Source organism: Caloenas nicobarica, chromosome 1, assembly GCF_036013445.1.
Source record: "Caloenas nicobarica isolate bCalNic1 chromosome 1, bCalNic1.hap1, whole genome shotgun sequence".
NCBI lineage: Eukaryota > Metazoa > Chordata > Aves > Columbiformes > Columbidae > Caloenas > Caloenas nicobarica.
Window position 1 is genome coordinate 7,930,808 of NC_088245.1, and position 20,159 is coordinate 7,950,966.

Consider the following 20,159-nt stretch of genomic DNA (forward strand, 5'->3'; position numbering starts at 1 on the left):
CCCAGCCTATAGCCTGAGAATCAGCTATGGCATCCTAGAATGATTTATACCACCAACAAACGATTCCTGCTAACTCTTTCCGAAGGATCCTTTTTTCTCCTCTAGTGACATGACTAAAGTACATCTGTCTTGGAACCAAAATACAGGAACGACCATCCCCATCCCACACTGCTATGACAATGCATGTCTGTATTAAGTCGTGTGACTAAAAATATGCCTGTGCTGCAGTGTCTGCGTATGGGGTGCCACAGCAGCAGCAGTTCTATGTAGTGGGCTGCAATGTCTGACCTCTGAGCCTCCTGCCCAGGATCACTGACTTAAAGATGCCTCATATTCATAGCTACTGAATAACTGGGTCCCTGCTTGGCTTCATCTGCTGATAAAAATGCCCAGGTCTTCAGAGTAGTGAGTCCTGGTGAGCTAAGAGCCAGCGTTGGAGAAGGAAGGGGCAGGCAGGGAGCCTGCTCCCACTTCAGAGCCAAGCACAAGTACTGGACGAGGTTTCAGTCTCCAGATCTCCACCCGAACTCCAGGGCACCAAGGTCCAATTTGTTTCACTTCGTGCTGTGGGAGTGATTTGTCTTTGTGTCTTGTTGAAATTCCTGCTGTGCGCTGCAGAATCATTTAAGACTTGGCTGCTGCTTTTATAGAGAATTACCCTTTAAGACCTGAATACGACAAGGCACTTAGAGTAAGGGAGTTTTACTTTGATGGGACTACTCCTATATTTTATGGTAGCCATGGGCTTGACTTTGCTGGGTCGGGGGACAGGATGTCATACTGTAGCCTTTGTGAATGTAAATTCTTAAAGAAAACCCAGAGGGCTGCGTGCCTGATGGTATCACCACACTATACATATACTAAACTACCAAAATAGTGCTGGTTTCCTTATAAACCAGCAGTGCCTTACCCTGTGTATTAGTGTTTACAAGCATTATAGTTGATCAAGCTACTTATTTGCCTAGATAATGCAAACTGAGCGTGACTATTCTATGATTTTTAATAAGTTGCTTCACTTAGACCATCTACTTAGTGGTCTGAGATCAGCCCTTTTCGGGAGAGACACTGAAGCAAAATTTTACCAGCTTATTTGAGAAAGAGAAAAAGTGGTGATGATGACCCATACCTACCTGTTAATTCATCCTGGTTCACCAGGGCACATTCCATGTAGCCAAACTACTTCTGCCTTGTTCCAAGCTACAGAGCCCTTGTCTAACTCCACAAAGTTACTGTGTAGGTTAACGGCAGGGTTTTTTTTCTCTGCCTGCTATGATTTATACCGCCTGCACCCATACCCAGCTCCTGCAGCAGGATACTGATTGTGGGCCAGATGGTGAGTGGGGCTGCGAACTGGTTGACCTTACAAATGACCACTTTTTTCGGCTGGATTATGCTGAGCTCTGATCCCTTTTCTGGAGCAGTTTCCTTCCTGGCCACAAAAGTCCCAGCGTGACTGAGGATGGGGCCCAGGGGACGAATGGTGGCAGGATTGCGATGGGGGAGGAGGGTGGTGAAGGCCACTGCAGCCAAAAGCCACTGCTGCCAAAAGAAATGTTCACTGAATGACAGCCCAAGTGGCATGTCCGGCCAAATCCCATGGAAGTTGTCAGTGTCAGGGACAAAATCCTGCTTTCCAGCCCAGTGTGCTCTGATCGGATGTATTCATCTCCCAGTGCTCTTGGCAGCTTTTTGGCACGATGTAAGACATGGAGCAGTGGGTGTTGAAAGGGGAAGAGCTTGGTGCTGGATGGCAGACAACCCAAATTGAGGGCAAGAAGCAGCAAAAAAGGTGCTGGTGAGATCAATGTCTTCTGTGTAACAGGAATGGAACAAGACATTTCAGCAGGGGAAGGTCTTAAACTCTGGCTGCTCTTCAACAGTCACAGGTCTGGGTCTTACATTTTGATACGGAAGGAAATGCGGTGAGCAATCTCTCTCCATGAGAAGAAACAGCATAGTAAGGAACCTCGCTTTATATATGTCTCCCTCTTCCAGTGCTCCATATTTCCAAACACTAAACCAAGACTGAATTACTGCACTATAAAATGAGTTGAACCCGCCGTGACCTGAAGACTGGTTCAGTTTACAGCCAAGTCCATAATCCAAAAAGCATGAAGGATCAGCAACGGGAAGAGAAATAAAAGCGCTGAGCAGAAGGAGTCAGCAGGTAGTCCTTAACAGTTTGCTAATCACAGTGAATAATTTATTACAGCAATACCACTGAGACTCCATGAGCTTTTAAACCAGTATTTCCTGGAAATGTTTTCTGCTCCTCTTGTATAATTTGTAAATTTGAAATCTTTTATCCCTGTCTGCAATGCAAAGATGTTTGCAAAGATTTTAGGAAATGATGCTGTTCCAAGAAGAGCCCAATTACTCACAAGTCCAATACATTGTCTCTGACCCCACTTGATTCTGGATGCTTTAGAGAGAGTCCAGCCCTTTCTGAATGCCCCCTGTGGCTCAGTGGCCAGTGAGAGGAGCGTTACCCCTGCTCCATGCCTCTGACAACAGAAACCAACCTGCTGCCAAATCAAACACCCTCCTTGAACACCAGGGTTTATAACCCCTCCCAAAGTCCTGTTTGAAAGCAACCAATTCAATGTTATAACTCTGGATGGAGGGGTCACCCATACACACTTTTAGTCCCATCTTAAACCCTTCTAAACTCTTGACCTCATGCAGCAAGGAGTTGTGCAAGTGAATTGGACTTGCTTTAACTGAACTGAATTTCATGTTTCTTTTGCCTTTTTGACTGTCCTGATGTTCTGTGATCAGTCAGGATAGAGACCAATTTGTCAGCTTCCTCCTCCCCATCGTTCACGAGTTTCTATACATTTCACATCAATCCCTACTTTATGTTTTTTAAGTTACTGATCTGTCATTCCTTCACCGCAGGAATCACAAGTTTAACCACTCCATCAATGCAGTTACTGACTTGACAAAGCTTCATTATGCCCTAAAGCAGAGAGGATCTCTATTTGTTCTGCAGGAAAGCAGCTCTTAATTAGGCTATTGCTCCTCCTGTGTAAATATCTCATTTTGCCTCTGGAACTGGGAAAGTTCACTCTATGTCTTGCTGTTTGGAAAAGGCCAAGTGACATCTCACAGCAATCTTTCACTTTCTGGACACAATTAATGTGCTGATTACTTTGCTTGTGCTTTCGACAAGCAGGTGTTTTCTCTCTGATCAGATGCTTAAAACTACTGATTTTACTTGCGCTTTGTCTTGCTTGATAGGATGGGTCCAACTCAGCTCTTTTTTTTTTTTTTAATGTTTAAATGGGAAGTCAGTCTGTTACGGTTGCTTTGGATTCACAACAATACCACAAATTAAATTCTTCCGTAATGAGAATCATAGAGTTCTGTGGAGACCTTATGGCAAGGGATGGAGTATTTTCCTACCATGCTTCATTTCATCTCAGAGAAAGGATAATGCTGGGAAGAAATGGCAGAAACCGATGTTTGGCTGTCACAGGGAAAATCTTTGTCAAGTTACATTCACAGCTGAATTTTGGGGTGCCTTACATTTTATCTTATTTCCAAATGTCTTTATTCCCCTTGAGTTCTCTTCAGTCAGCCAGAGAATGCGAACACTAATAATGTTTATGAGTCTGAGAAAAAAGGCTCACCTTAAGTTTCATTGCCACTAACCTTCTGTGGAAGAAAAGGGTATAACACTACATAGTGGTATTTCTTGCAAAGGAACCAAACACTACCAGACTCTCCTAACGTCATTTTACTTTTGGTGATAAGTTAAACAAATTCTCTGTTTATTTGCCATATGGAAGTGCTTTGGCTGACTTTGTTAATCATTCACTCTTCAGCTTGGCATTAATTGTTTACTAACTGTTAAGCTGTGTGCACTGAAAGATGCCTTTGGGCTCTTAAATCAGTGGGAATATCTCACCAAAACAACGCCGATCACAGACAATATAGTCACACAGGGGGGCTGCAGTGCTTTGCTCTTTCTTTTTAATTGCTCTGCAGTATGCAAGCGAAGAGAAAACCCTAATGACCCTTCTCTGAAAACCATGGTTTTGGTCACTACAGGCTCAGCAGTTTGTGGGAGAGTGGTGCTGGCCCATCCCACCTGCAGACTGGGCTCCAAAGAATTTGCTTCAATTTATCGTGAGTATTGGATGGTGCTGACCCAAGGCGGGTAGAGCCCATCAGGACAGTGACTCCTTTTTGATGTGTTTTTTCAAGGCACACTGAGCCTTGAAGTGCCTTTTCTCTTCATAGGGAAGAGTTTGTAGAATCTAAGTCTTAATTAACATGGAGGGAGATGAATTCTGCCCATCCTGGATGCTGTGTGCTGCTGCTACAAAAAATGACACTGGTTCTGCAAGCCACTACTGAACTTCCAGAACGCCTCAGCATATGGTTATGGAACAACACACACTTGATACTCCCTTCTTCTTGTTCAGCTGCAGAGATGGATTTTGTGAAGTATACCAAAACTTTTGCATTTATTTAATACCTAAGAATGAACAGCTGTCAGATCATAACTGATATGGACCCAATCTGGGTTCGAACAGGCAACATTCAAGAAGAATCCTTTGGCAGGGCTTGCTGAGTCTGTGAGCTAGCCCATGAAAATACAGGAGAAAACCAGAAGGGAGAATGATAAGCCTCGAAGTGATGACTTTGGGTAGCTTCAGGGTTTCCACAGAATTCAAGCACAGGCAGGAGGGAACACAAAAATAGAAGCACAGAGTCCCATTAGGGCTCTGCAACTCAGCACAAGCTGCATTCCAGTTTAATAGCCCCACATTCCTACCTGAACCACCTTGGACTAGGTGCCAGACACCCATCACAGCTGCATCCCCATTAATGCTGCAGGACTTACGCTTGAGTGAGAATAGCACAAGCAAGATCAGGTTCTGGCCCTGCGTCAGCCTCAATTCTCCTCTCTGGACTCATCCAACTTGCTGACAAACCCAGTTAGTTTTCTAGACACATGGCTGATTTACTCCAGCAATTTAATAAAAACGTGGTCTGACTGATGGCTAATGGGATCGCCTGAGATAGGCTCAGCTGCTTAGTGTGGGTTACAGTTTTACTTGCAAGCACAATAAGCATGGAAATCTATCTAGTATGACATAATAGCAAAACATTATAATCCCCCTTATAAGACAAGCAAAATTTTTGTATACATTTAATATAAATGTCTTGGTTTGAGCTGGTTTCTTGCTACAATTTTCTGCTTGTGTTTCTTCCAGGGAGTTTTATTTTTCCATTGTAATTTTTCAATTTGTTTCTGGCATTGGCAATGTGCAGGAACAAAATAATAAAGATCAGAAAAGACATAACCTTTTTCCCTCTCCCTCCCTAATTTTACCTTGCAGAAAGTTCAGTAAGGTTCGCCCCTCCCTTTTGTACAGCAAAGACTTGAACCAGCCCATGCTGGTATAGTGAAATGAATCAGATTATGGTAAGCTCCCAGGTACCAGGGTTATCAAGTGCAATTTTATAATCTAATTAGCAAAGGATTAAACATTGCTCCTTTCTGAGTTGGGCTGCTCTCGCCAGAGGGGTTTTACCACCTGTGTAGGGTAAGAAGTCTTTTTACTTGCTCTACAGAGGGTAAAAGCACATGATGGTGAAATACTGAAACCTCAGCCACTCTGTCCAAGTCCTGTCCCTGATTTAGGTTGTGTCCTGCCAACAGATGGGGTTTGCAAGCATCATGTAACAGAGAAATGCTCATCTAGGCTCTCTTTTCATTGCTGTGGTCTCTGGATTATGGCACTGGACAAATTCTAGCCCGGAAACTCCTGCTCTCCCTTCCCACTCAACCTTCCCTCCCAGATTTATGGTCACTTCTGCTAAGCCACAGAAGTCCTCGGCGGTTTATACATAAGGCAGCATCATTGTTTTGGGTCTCTTGGATTTTCTACATAATTTCCTGAGAGAAAAAAAAAAAAAAGAATTCTCAATAAAGAGAAAACTGCCACCATATTTTTTAGGGTTACACTTGCAGAAAAAGGGTAGGATATGCCTACAGTCCCTGATTCTAGCGGCAATGTGAGAGCTAGAGGTATGTTAATAGGGACACAGAGGCTGGCCAAGATGTTATCAAGCTCTAAAATGAATGCTACAGATTGGATCACCCTGAGTGGCTAAGGAGAAATTAGAAAAGCTCAGAAAGGAGGCTTGACTGTTCTAGTGGAAATGTCTGTCTCCACTCATGCAGAGCACCTGACCTCCTTTTTTCTTTCGATGCTGCCCACCAACACTCTCATCCCATCAGGGAGTTGCTACAGCCTGTGAATGGCTGAGTCCTTGTCACACCAGGGCACTGTTTTCCTCCACAGAAATGTTTCTATCGCTAAGACTGACTTCTGGAGGCATGTTTTAAGGACACGTTTTCCCTGGGGGGTTAGCACTAATGGAGGTATGTGGGTGCAAACCTCTAGCCTAGGCATGTCTTAAACCATCATGAGTATGGCTTGCCCTGCAGGTAATGATTGATCACAAATAGATATGTCTTCTAAAGCATAAATGCTCTGTGAAGACCCCCCATACTCCCTTCATCCTTTTCTTCAGTGAATAAAAAGCCCCATTAATAGCCTTTGGTGAATAAAAAACCTTAGTCAACACACCTGTCATCTCCTACTGCCTCCTTAGCAACTCTGTTTTCTACCAAAACCTTGATTCTGGTTTATTTTAACAGAAGGTGCTATCTGTGAGCACCAGGCAGTATCCAACTTGAATGTGATCACAGGAGGTGAAAGAAAGGAAGGGGTGACCTTGGCACAGGAACGTAATAAGAAAGAGAAAATGCAACGAGAACTGCCGTACGTTAACTCAGCATGGAAGCATTTGCATCCATAGAAGAGCTGCCTAGTTGCTCCAAATCATCCAGTTGTGCAGCCTGCAAGCCAGCCTGGAACGTCACCTCCTGATGTCTCCACAGATCCGCAGTACAACAAATACTGTTGCTAACAGACTGTGCGTGCCCACCTGCAGGGCATGTGCTCAGAGATGAGCTTTTTTTGGTATTAGATGGCATCTTAGGTAGGAAAATCAGAACACATGGGTCCACCTCGTAGGATGAGCTCAGGGGATCAGAACATTCCTCCTCTCAAATGAACAGGACATTCCTTAGCTGGATTTCTCAAAGGCACTTTGGAAAGACTGAGACAAATCCCGATTTCCAGATGCACTGAAAGCCTCACTAAAAATAGTAATAATGAGACTAGAATGGCTAATCACTGACCACGCTCTAGTTTTGTGATCAGATCTATGCAGGCCATGCCCTGATTTGTAAACTTTTTCAAAGTAAAGTTCCTAAGCAAACCAGGTAATGGACACAAACTTTTTATATGCCTTTTCTTTAGGCATGTGCTAAAAGTCTTCTTGTTAGCTTGGCATTAACTCTTCAGTAATTAAAATTGTTGCTTATCAAATATAATGCTGCACCTGGGAAAATCATGCAAGTTTTTCTTTTTGTAGCAAATGGAAGAAGCTTTCCCTTCTGCCCTCTCAGATCATTTATGGCTTGACAATACACCAACAAGTGTTGACTGAGCACCCTCAATCCCGCCACAGCCAGTGGGGATGGAAGGTCTCCAGCACCTGAGATAATCAGTCCTTCAGTTCCCATTTATATCTTAAGAACAATGCAAAAAAAGAAGCATAAGTTTGCAATATTAAGCGCCACTTATTTTCCCCTTGTATCACAACATTTAATACGTTAAGAGCTACTTTTGTCCATTAATTCTTTGCAGACATTCAGACAAGTTTAGGAGAAACAACGTCCTTCAAAATCGCGTTGATCAATGCCAGCATTTGGCATCCATCACACCCTCAAATCAAGTTGTAACACGTGTGGCAAGCCCAGACCTTGATAGAAAAGTAAACACTTACCTTTCTTGGTTTCACTTTGTCGTGGTAGTCATATTGAAAAATCCCCTTGTAGCTAAGTCCTAACCACCAAGGAATTCCCTGCTTATCCTGAAAGAAAAAAGAGAAGGAGTTACATAGAACAGGACAGGGAAATGCTGAAGATTCCCTAGGTTGTTGTTCAAGGTAAAGATTTGTTTCTAGGCAGTATCTTTGAATGTCATGGGTGCTGTTAAATTCACCCCTACTGAATTTCCTCAAGTGACAAAGCCACATGGTGTTTAGGAGAGATCTGTTTCACTTTTAGCTATGACATATAAAACCATTTAAAATGCATCACCTGTGGCCAAGTTACTCAAAAGGCAGCCAGGGGAGGTGGGGAGGTTTGACATGGGTCCATTGTGCAGGGGTGCATCCTCTTTCTCTTCCCTGCAAAATATTCAGCCTGAAGACTCAGAGACTGGAGAGGAAGGAAAGTGAATCACCCAGCTGACTTGAATTATGTGGAGGGATTTTAGCATTAATCTTAAAAATGCAGCAGTAATGGGATCTGAGAGCTACCCAGTGATAAGGTCTGACAGGCTCAGACCCAACTGCTTTGTGTCCGAGTGTGCAATAAAATGGCCTTATGGAGTAATGGCTGATATCTGATACCAGCCTCTTTGCAATTTACTGAACCGGAGTCCTCAATGAAATTACATCTGTTCCATTAATGTGATAGAGAATGGCAGAGTAAAACACAGCAAAGCCAAAACCCCCACCTCAGGCAGAAGCCAAACCTATTATGTGCAGTGTTTGCTGCCTCATTGCTGCTCACTGGCACCTATTGATCATGGGGAGTTCACTGGAATAGCTCTCAAGTGTTTACAGGCTTGAACATCCAGCCCAATCCACCAGATCTTTTTGGTTGAGAGTAGTCCAAGAGATCTGGATTCAAAAGGTGCTGGAGGGTTCCTGTTGTCTGGCAAAGGATGAAGCTAAGGCCTTTTGCAAAATGCCACGCACATTAGCAGGGATAGACTAAAACTGCATCTCCCTGAGACAGGTGCTGCCAGATATTTGTGTTTTTATGGTACCCCATGTGTGCAAGACATTACGGATGTATGGAAAACCATATGATCTGTGCAGAGAGATAATGATGAAACACATGAAAACTTCAGGGGTGATAAATGAGGAAATATGCTCTGGGGAGTGTGGATCTAGCTTTCTTCATATGTTTATTGATTTCTCTACTCAAAAAAAATAACAACCCTACACAGCTGGTCAGACAGGGAAGTAATAATATAATAATAATATGAGACTGGAAGATTTGGTGATAAATCATTAGACAAAAGAAATAAGGGATTTCATGAATACCTGAATGAAATCCACATAGTTAGAAGCAGAGAGCTGTTTGGGGAGGGGGACGTGTTATCTCTAGAGTATGGGACAATGATATTTGGCATTAAAAAATTGTACTGTATCCTGTATCCCAAGCGAAGGGAGCTGCAGTCTGCAGGTCATGGCTGGCCCTAGTCAGTTGCTCATGGATTTGCTGTCTGGGAAAAATCTGACCTCTTAGAACTACAAAAAGGAGTGAAGCATTTAGTCTGCCAGCAATGCGGCTGGCTTGTCCCTTTGGTGCTGGTTTACCGACATCACCAGAGCTTGCTGCTGCTCGTGGGATGAACATCTCCGGCACAATAGGACTCCAAGAGTTTTATCTGCAAGAACAGGATTTTCCTCTTTGGACCTGTATTTACCAAACATTCACTACACAGTTGAAATAAGTTTATCCTACTACAGGAAGTGAAATGAGATTTTAGTAGTAGTGCATTGTGTATAGTGTATTGTGTTGTGAAAGCAAGATGGTTATTTGTATCTCTCTCCTTCTCCAACAACATTTCATTCAATAAATGACCCTTTTTGTAGCACGTACCTTTACTGCGTAGTAATGCACTCCATATGTTGGGAGGGATTCTACAATGCTCATGTAACTGCAAAACAACACATAAGAGAATAACATGTCTGAGAAGGTGAGAGGATGATTTGGGAAAAAATGCTTAAATAAATAACTAGTTAAGTACAGAAATACTTAAAAATAAGGCATTAGATGAGATAGGAGACATAGTTACATATTGTATTTACGGTCCAGCATAAATATTTCCTGATAAAATAAAGGTCACAAGAAATCACTTACTTCACAATTGCTTGACCTCTTGTCTGACCATTTAGTTTCTTGTAATGCTCAATGACTCGATCCTCACTGGAAAAGAAGAAACGAGATGTTTTATATAATGGCAGTATCATGACTAATAATCTTGCTGAAAGGTGGAGAGATACTTCTGTTAACACAGCTAATGACAGAGGGCATCAAAAGATGCCAAGTGAAGTGTTAGATGGGGGGATATGATGCAGCCCAGGGTGAACAAGGGGGACTCAAAGACTGAAAGTAAAAATGGTTTTCCAGGAGCTGGTTTTCCGGAAGAACCTTTTTTACTCACAGACATGGTATCTACATGTACAGACTTTTCTCTTTCTGCATTACTTTCCTTACATATAAATGGTGCCCACGATATTACATCGTGTAGCAAACAGATGTGTGCTGGAGCTGCTCAAGCTCTGCTTTGCCCTTGCTGGTGCAACTTCTTTCCAAGCCCACCAAGTTCTCTGAAAACTAGCAAAGCTTTCAGAAATTGGTGGCCAGTAACAGCCCTAAGCCTCACGGATTGCTCCTCAATGCAACTGCACAAAACCATGTACAGGAGCACTAGTGGAAGTACTCTAGAGAAACTGCTGTCAGCAAGGAGTTAAATTCCTAGTGTACACAGAGGCAAGGTCTGTAACAGCAGGTTAAACAGTGGCAGGGAATATTTCCAAGGCACTTGGACTTTGCTGTTAAAGTACTGATGTGCCTTTGCATACTTTTGGGTTATACTGACTTGTGCTCCCCCAGGCTATGTGCTGGGAGTTAGCATGGGCCAGGCCCTATTCCCAACACTGCTTTGGAGACATTTTCGTGATATAGGTGGATGCTGTTCCACACCAATGCGCCTCTGCGTCAGAGAACAGTTCTGAGCGTGTTTGATAAATGCATGTTGAGACATTCACCTATACACGGTAGAGAGGTAGCATCCAAGAGCAGATCACCTTGACCCAAATGACAGACTGAGAGACACCTGTAAGTTCACTTTTAAAGAATATTAGTCCTTCTTCTACAGTGAATAGGGTAGCAGGAGAACACAGAACCAGACCTATTTGATGCACACAATCAGCTGTGCTAGCAAGGTTGCAGCATAGCAAAGTATAAGCAACTTATCTCCTTTCAAAGGTCTACAGCGTTCTCCTTTGATTTCAACAGCATTCCTGTCAATCTACAGCCATGCAAGCCATCACAGCCTCCAAACCTGGTACTTTCAGACTGGTCTGACTTGGGTTCTACTCTAACTACCAGCGATGTAATGTCCACAGGACCAACTCTGTTACATTGGCAGGACAGAACACTGAAGTCCTCAGGATGAAACCAGATCTCTTGCTTTTTATGTTGCAACACCAAGGATAAAGAATCTGTTGAGTCCCCTCGAGATACCGTACAGACCTGGCCAGTCCAAGAGGAAGGAAACTTAAACTACCTTTACGCCACCTTTGTGCCCTCCCCACCTGGCACTGGATAATCTTCCAGTAGCACCAAGTGTCCATCTAATGCCATCATGCTGCACATGGTTTAGGCCAATATGGACTGGCATTCCTCCCTCCCTGCAGTTCCTAGGTCCAGCTGGAGCCCCTAACGGGGCCTTTAAGGCAGCCACACGGTTGTCCACCATGTGGTAATCCTTCCCCAGGCAGAAATGCAGCTATTTTTATTGCTAGACAGTGTGAAGGAGCACAGCAGTGTGGGATGGTCTGGTAGATAACCTCACCGCAACTGCTCAGAGAAGCCCACGGAGACTTCTGTGGAAAACTGCAAAAGGCTTCATTAGCCCTGCCAACACAACCACATCTTCTCATTTCTGCCTTCACCATACACACCCTTGTGCCAGAGAGATCTGTGTGGAGCTAGAATCTCTTTTAGAAAGAGGTTCCTCTGCTGGGCACAGCCTTCATAATGCCCTAAGTGATGTCTCAGGTAGAGGCCACATAGACCCTGCTGTGACATCGCACAGAAGAGGTTGCGTTCTGTCACATCACAAGGAGGACAAACTGCACTGTGACACGACAAACAAGATGTGCTGTGCATGGATGGGCTGTGAGGGCTGGCACAGGGGAGCTGAGGGTTCTGCATCCATCCCTGGTAACGCGGGATGGAAAGGAGAGGGCCAGAACCACCAGTGTGGACAGACTGGCAGCAGGGCCAGCTGTTCCCCCACAGGCCTGTCATTTGTCTGAGAGCAACTGCTTTCCTGACTTGTTCACTAAGTGACTTCACCCGAAAGTCACTTGCAAAAATAAAAAGAGATCTTACTGAGGCAAGGTGATGTCCCACCAGCATGCCACAGTTGGCACAAGGTGCTGATTGAGTCAGTGACAAATTACATAGATAAAGGAATGGTCCAGCTTTCCCATCAAATCCCTCAGAATAATTTTAATGCTTGGGAAATGATCTGTAAGCTATAAATTCAACAGCTATGAAACCATATTCAGCCCACTGATCCAAGCAAGTACCACAGATGTTATGGGCGTGCACTTGAAGGCAGAGCCTGGGTCTCCTGCCATGATTCTCATAAACAGGATTAGTTTTGGAGCAATAACTGAATTACATGAGTGTTCAGTACTGGAAGATCTCCAAACCCCATCATTCTTAATAAAAAAGATAGACAGAGAGGGTTTGCAGCCCTTTGAAATTACCTCTTAAACCCACGATTACATGTGGATGCAATTCCTCTCTGTCTCAGACAGGAACAAACCAGGAGTGACTTCTCAGGAAGCAATGGAGTTATTCCAGTGGAAAACGCTCTTAGCTTTAGTTTCCACTCTGTGCAGTTTATTGTACAGATCAAGCTCTCATGTTGATGCCATTCAAGGGAAGGATAGATGTACCTACAGGATGATTACCTAATGTGATTCCAGATGCGCTCTGCTTTCTTACAAATTATTATTACAAAATAATGGATATGTTTCCAGACCATACCCCTTTGGTTGGGAAGCCAATCGATGGCCGATTTCCTTCAAAAGGACAGACTAGATGTCAGGCAGCCTTCCTGAGCAGTGGGATGAATAAAGTTATGTTCTCCACCCATACTAAAAGATGTGGGGTAGTCCAGGCTCTACCCAGTTCTCTGAACAAATGCAGGCAACACTCTCTGTAGCTCCATTGCCTCATTAGGATACTGATGATCTTCCTTTCTACCGTATAATGTTTTGAAGTCTGCAAATGTAAAGGGCCAGATAAGTATCATCCTGTTTCTAATTTTGAGCAAAAAAAAGAAAGCCTGAGCTATCAATTGAGCCATGAATATTTAAGAGTGGGATTTGCTGCTTTTCACCTTTCTACAACACTGAGCTCCTCACACTTTGGGGAAAGAAACAGTCCAGAGCACAATTCATCCTGACAGCAAAGGGAGCTGAGGGCACCTAGCTCAGATGGAGAGATCTACACTGAAGAAATGTTCGTGGTCAGATGAATCCCACCCCAGCTGCATGACAGTCGATCTTCTAACAGTTCTTTGAACTTCCTTTTCATTCCCTGTGCCAGAAGGAACGTCCAGCACAGAGGTCACTTGCTGCCTCCAGCTCTGGGACTGAGAAGTAAGCCCGGCATGTGCCAGGGAAAACAAGAAAATCATTTGTGGGTCAGAAGGAGCATTAGCAGAGCTTATAAACATTCCCCCCTATAATTTCAGCTGTTCACCTCTGAGCGGCTGCCATGCTGCTATTGACAGCTGGGAGAAGCTGTGACACCGCCTGGACCACCAGCTGACGCCTCCTCTCCCCCTGCCCTGGCCTGTTGCTGTGTCACTGACACAGAAACTCATTCATAACACAGCCCTGACAGAGGATGCTTAACTATTGTGGAGACATGGAGGCTGCTGAAGCGCTACCGTCTGTTTGCCAGCTCATAAAACATTCCCCCCAAAGCTGCAAAAATTAATACGTGGGTGATATCCTGCAGCAGACAACTCTGATAAAGATCTTTAGAACTACCAAGAAATCCCTCCTGTCCCAGCAGCTTGTAGAACTGGACGGCAGACAACTTGTAAGCAAATGCAGGGCCAGAGTTTCTCATCATCAGATCCAGATTTTCAAAGGTAATTGTTTCCCCCCTCTTTTCCTATCACACTGAGCTGTTTTAAACAGCTGTCCACTCATTGCTGTTCCTTACCGTTGTGTTTCTAACCTGATTTGTCTATTTTGATTATATGGTTGAACTTACTACTGTTTTTATTTGCAGTCATACACTGTCTCACTGAAGCCAGCAGAGCATCTCTTGGGCCAAAGGGACCAAGAGCAGAATCAGAGCCTCAGGTCTGTGTTGTATTACAGAAACTAAATAGTGATTTTCAGTTTATATTTTCAAGAGGTGAATTTTCTGGCAATGCTGATACTTTGTATTACTAAAAACAAGCCTGCATTCAAAGTCTGTTGGAACCTTGGAGAAGTCTATTTCCTCCCTGGTCTGTGTAAAAACCCACTCTAGCACCCACATTTGTGCTGTTGCATCTCCTCCTTGCCTTCTAACTGACAACCTAGTACTGGGCTGGCTTGCTGGGAAGGATCTGTCTTGAGATAAAATGCAAAGACAGTGGCTGGAAAGGAGCACTGTGAATTAACACATTTTCTAAAGCCTCCAGCCTCTGTGATCAGTTTTGTGTCTAAAATAATAAATTCTGTAGGTTGTTTCCATGCATGGGCAAGAGTATCAAAACTCAGGGCCCCAGCTCTTGGACTGTGTGGGAAGATCAGAAGCTCAGCTTTTATTTAAGAGAGAAAAAACCCCACGAAACAAACCACCAAAAATCCCCTTCTTCCTTCACCAGTAATCAGTGATGCTAAGAGATGCTCGAGAACAAGATGTGCAACTGATTCTTCTGAATTTGTAGAGAGCTGGGAACAGCAACTTGCTGATATAAAAATTACTTCAACTTTGTTGTGATGTCTACAAACCTCCAAGAAGTTACAGTGAATGGACAGGCCTGCAGCAAGGGTGTGCAATCAGGAGACTCCATGAAGGTGGATCATGAGTCACCAAACTGTGCTGATTCAGCCCTTGCTGCATCCAAAAATCCAGGATTCACAGAATCGCAGAATCATTTAGGTTGGAAAGATCTTTAAGATCATTGAGTCTAACTGTTAACCCAACACTGCCAAGTCCCCCACTGAACCATGTCCCCAAGCACCTCACCTCTGCATCTTTTAAATCCCTCCAGGGATGGTGACTCCACCACTTCCTTGGGCAGCCTGTTCCAATGCCCAACAACCCTTTCTGTGAAGAAATTTTTCCCAATGTCCAATCTGAACCTCCCTGGCGCAACTTGAGGCCATGATTTATCTGACATTAGCTGTTATTTGCAACCAAGGCCCATTGCACCACGCACTGTACAAATGCACAGTCAGAGAAAGTCTTCCCCAAAGATTTTTCAAGCTAAACAGAGAAGACGGCTGAATAAATGACATGAAGGCTTGCTTTAAAGAACCTGTTAGTAACACTCCTTTATAAAAAGCTGTGCTAGGACAGGGAAAGATGTCTGTAAAAGTCATACTCCACCTTCTTTGCTACACTCCTTGATAGATTCATCTCACTGGTCTTACTATGTTTGACAGGAACAATAGGTGATGTTTTTTCGTGGTGTGTGATGGAAATGTTACATGATTTCATGCAGATCTATCATAGTATCTTGCTTAAGGTATCATAGTATTTACTTGATTATCTGTTTTATCACCACTTAGTCCATCTCAGCTGATACAAATATAGCACCGGATTCTGTTGTTTGGTTGTTTTAAACTAACTGGAGCAATTACCTATCCCACCCTTAATGTTTTAAATATTTCTTTCCAGAGTTGGAAATTCACTTGTTACTGCTTTGTGCTAATGCTGAACAATGGCAGCATAAACCGACTGCACACAGAAAAAAACAGGATGGAATTTGTATCCGGTGTGTAACCTGCATGAGACGCAGAAGTGTCAGAAAACACAGTTTTTAAAAATCTGCCATCTTAGGTCACTGAAGTTTGATCTGTACTTCAGGAGCTTTTCATCTGATTCACTAGCAGTCTCTTCTCAAGAGCATTCAGTGTTTCAGAAGGTGTTTATGAAAAAGCCACCATTAAAAATAATGAGTTACTGATGTATCAGAGGTCTCTGAGACCTGGTGGAATCACAAGGGAGTCACAGGACTACAGCCACTTGTTTTATTACCCCACTGGAAACAACCAGCTTCCCAACCTGCGACCTGTTCTCAGTCACATGAGAACTCCCACAAAATTAAGTACACCTACAAGAAGTGCTGTACCTTGTGTACAACTCTAAATACTTGCATCCTGTGCATGAGGTTTTTTCATGGCTCTACTTGCCGCAGGTGACCGAACCGAGCCCAAACCCCAGGAGAGTGTCTTATGGACAGGGGCAGTCCCAGACTTCATTGGGACTTCCTTGCACAGTAATGGAGTCATAGAATCATAGAACATTTGGGTTGGGAGGGTCCTTCAAAGCTCATCCAGTCCAACCCCTGCAATGAGCAGGGAAATCTTCACCCAGATCAGGTTGTTCAGAGCCCCGTCCAGCCTGGCCTGGGATGTCTCCAGGGATGGGGCATCTACCACCTCTCTGGGCAACCTGGGCCAGTGTTTCACCACCCTTGAGTGCATGTTGGCTAACACCTGCCTGCAGTGGGGGCAGACAGATCCTGATGGGCAGACGGGGCCTGACAAGCAGCTTGGGTTGTTGCTGTTTTTCTGCATACAGATACCACAGAACCATAGAATCACAGAATCATTTTGGTTGGAAGAGACCTTTAAGATCCCCAAGTCCAACTGTTAACCTAACACTGTCATCCACCTCTAAACCACCTAAGAACCTCATCTACATGTCTTTTAAACACCTCCAGGGATGGTGACTCAGTCACTTCCCTGGGCAGTATCACAGGCAACCGGGGCAAGGACTATGTGGGCACTTCAGTAAGATCTCAGTCCACGTTGCTGCCGAAGGGTCAGATTTGCCTTCCCTACTTGTTCCCACCACTCCTTGCATGGTGACTTTTAGCTTGAGCTACCAGTGTGTCAGTCAGACCAGGCCACTGACCTGGCTGGAAATGCACTGCTTTTTAATGTGTGGATTAGTTTGTGGAAAAAAGAAAGAGACGCTCCAAAGAGGGAGACCGTGTTGCTTCCAGTGAAATGCCAGCCTACATTTATCAATTTTTCACAAAATTTGGGTTGGTTACCAAGACAGAAACACCAGGAGACTGGGATGATCCACAGATTTGTGTCAGTGTTCCTAACTTCAGCTGGGGACTCTGAGTCTCCCCTGATGTGCTCAGAAAGTGATGAGGATGCCTCACAGACTAGCTCGCCTACAGCTTGATGCTAGGCACAGCTCATTCTGGTATTGTAGCCATGCTAGGAAAAGTGGATGGTCTTCCTGGCAAAGGGAAGAACTGAGATCATAAACTACAAACTGATTTGTTTCCCCCTGCCATCCTCAGATCACCAGGATGCCAAAATTAGCAGGGTAGCAGATAAAGAAGTTCACTCCCACCCCCAGGCTTATAGTCTAGTGCTTTAAAGACAAACATGAAAGAGGAACAAACAGAAAATCAAGCGAAAGCATCTCCCCATTAATGAACTGTCTTTCCCCAAATTCTTTCCTATTTGCACAGATAAAAGGGATATGCAGGGTGGCACAAAGAATCTATATGTGGGGTATACAAAAGTTAATTGTGACCCTGCTCCTACCCTGGATTTAATTTTCAATGCAATAAAGACAGAGCTCACAAGCCTCCACCTTCAAACATCACACAGTTTGTATAAAAGGAGGAACACATTCTTTTGAGTTCAGTTATGCCATACAGAGAGGACTTGCAAGATGAAGCTCAATCACTCAAAAAATAACACAGGACAGTGCAAGATATTGACATTTCAAACCAGTAAAACTCTGCACAGATGCAAAATGTTGGCAAAGGAAATGGCACATTAGGCGTCTTGATTTCAAGACGCTTGCTCATTTCTAGTGAATTTTCTGTCTGGATGTTACTGCAGCCATTTGGCAGATGGGGAAACTGAGGCCCAGAGTGGTAGCTCTACTTGTGTCGAATCATACAACGAGTCAGTGGCAGACCTAGAACTAGAAGACAGGAATCCCTGCAGCCCAGTTCTACTCCCAGATCACTCGTCGCCAGAGCCAGGTCCTGCATAAGCCACTGCAAAGCTGCTCACCAGAACGATACGTTACCAGTAAGCGAGGGAAGGATGCTCCTTCAGCGCTGGTGTTGGAAGGGCCGGCAGCTTCTTTAATTCATTCCTTACAACTTCATTGCTGAAAGAGAGTTCAAAAGGAGGATCAGGCTACAAGAAAACAACCACAGGATTTGATATGACCTGACCTAGCTGGCAGGCTGCTACGGCTCTACATCTGTTCCTCCTTAACAAAAAGCACTGGGGTTTCCTTTTTCTTCTCTCTTTATTTGTTTTATGGCAGCCCAGTTAACTTTTCCCTCTATTATGAAAATTGGAGAGAAGCTCTCCCAGATGGTTATGTTGAAGCACTTCCTATCAGTGACTGGACACAAAAGCCACCATGTCACATTTCATCGAGCAGGGTCCCACAGACATGTTCATACAGAGAAAAAAAAACAACGGGAAGAGAAATAAAAGTGATGCTTTCAGCTGCAATACAGAACCTTTATTTAATGTCTTACAACCTGCTGCAAAAAGTAATGATTTGCTTTCTTAGCATCACTGGTTGCTTTTAGCCTCTTGCCCCAGTGACCTGGCCTTTGCACATCTTCACTGATGAGGCTCCAGCTTGAATTTATGTCCTGCTACACAAAACCCTCTGTGGGACCAGGCCCAACCACTTTGCTCACATTCTCCTCCCTGCAGCCTTTAGTGGCCAGGCTGGCCAGCTGGTGCAGCATTGCTGCACACCAGAGAGCAGGGAGAGCTCATGAAACAAGAGACAAATTCTCACAGATGGAATGATACTATAGGATTTTCTCCTACAAACCCACAATGCCTCCCTTCCCACTTTTAAAAACACAAGAAATTGTGTGCATGTGAAAAAAAAAACCTTCCTCAAAGGCTTGGGAAGGAAGACAGTGTTGCTGTTACTTTTAAAATCATAGAAATACACAGCCAGGAGGGCCAGACAGGACACTGAGGAGTGCCAAAGAATTAATATTTATTGGCTTACTTCTTAATAGCAGGTTTTTTTCTGCCTTCTTGTACCCTGCCCTTTATCCTACTAATAGAAGCGTGGCTGTCCTGGAGCTGTGGAGAGAGATACCCCTCCCAGAGCTTCAGATTTCTGAGCCAACTGGCTTCTCCTGCAGGGCAGCAGGGCCATTAACCAGGCAGACAGGTAGACCTGGCATCCCCAGCTGTAGAAACAGCCACCTTAACATTTGCTAAAGGCTCAAGGAGCCCTTGGATGTGCCGGGTCACCCTGAGTTTTGTTCTTGTCTCTGGGACAGAGACATGAGCTCATAGAGACATGAGCTTCAGTTGTAAAAATCTTCCCACAGCATTTCTCTGTTTGGACACTCCAGCAGCAGGCTCAGCCTGAGACCCAGGTGGGTTTATCTTAATTGGAGTTTGCAGGTTAATTGCCATAGGGTAAACCACTAACATAAATCCTGGAGCAGTCATTTGGGGTATGTCTACAGGTAGTTATTGTCATGGTAGTTTCCTGACACTCAATTAAGTAGTTTTAAAACAGGACCACAACTTCTAGCTCAAGACTAATCTATGACAGAGATGCCCAAGCCTCAATCAGGTTCAAATTTTGCAGAGCGAAGATGTATAGAACAGCACTTAACAAGAAATGACTTCCATGCTAAGCACATAGAAAACCTCTCAGTAGTACCTCATATGCCAAGTCAAATGACTCCTGACAAAGAACGTTTGAACACCCACTCCTTCCTAAATCTCATGGGCATCTGACCATCAGATAGTTCCTCCTTTGTAAGTGCAAATGCTCAAAAACTATTCAGATTTTTTTCTACCATGGCAGGTAAATACCTGCACAAGTCTGAACAAGAAGCTGCTCTGTTCCGTGTTATCTGCTGATCTGGCCGCTCTGCTCCGTGACTGACAGCCAAGAAAACAAGCTGTTGCTGTTTACAGAGTTCATGAAGTCTGCCCAGAGATGTCTCCTCCACAGCATGTGCATACTCAGC

At 44.1% G+C, this 20,159-nt stretch overlaps 1 protein-coding gene across 2 annotated transcripts in view; it reads right to left on the bottom strand.

Annotated features, from left to right (window-relative positions):
- Nucleotides 1-20,159, bottom strand: part of FRMD4A (FERM domain containing 4A) — a 231,693-nt gene that overhangs the window by 50,052 nt on the left and 161,482 nt on the right. For both annotated transcript variants that reach the window (XM_065637321.1, XM_065637330.1), the window contains exons 8-11: nt 18,215-18,298; nt 10,031-10,096; nt 9,770-9,827; nt 7,876-7,962 (exon numbers count right to left, since the gene is read on the bottom strand). In XM_065637321.1, the coding sequence (XP_065493393.1) occupies nt 7,876-7,962; nt 9,770-9,827; nt 10,031-10,096; nt 18,215-18,298 (295 nt within the window). The remainder of the gene's footprint in view (nt 1-7,875; nt 7,963-9,769; nt 9,828-10,030; nt 10,097-18,214; nt 18,299-20,159) is intronic.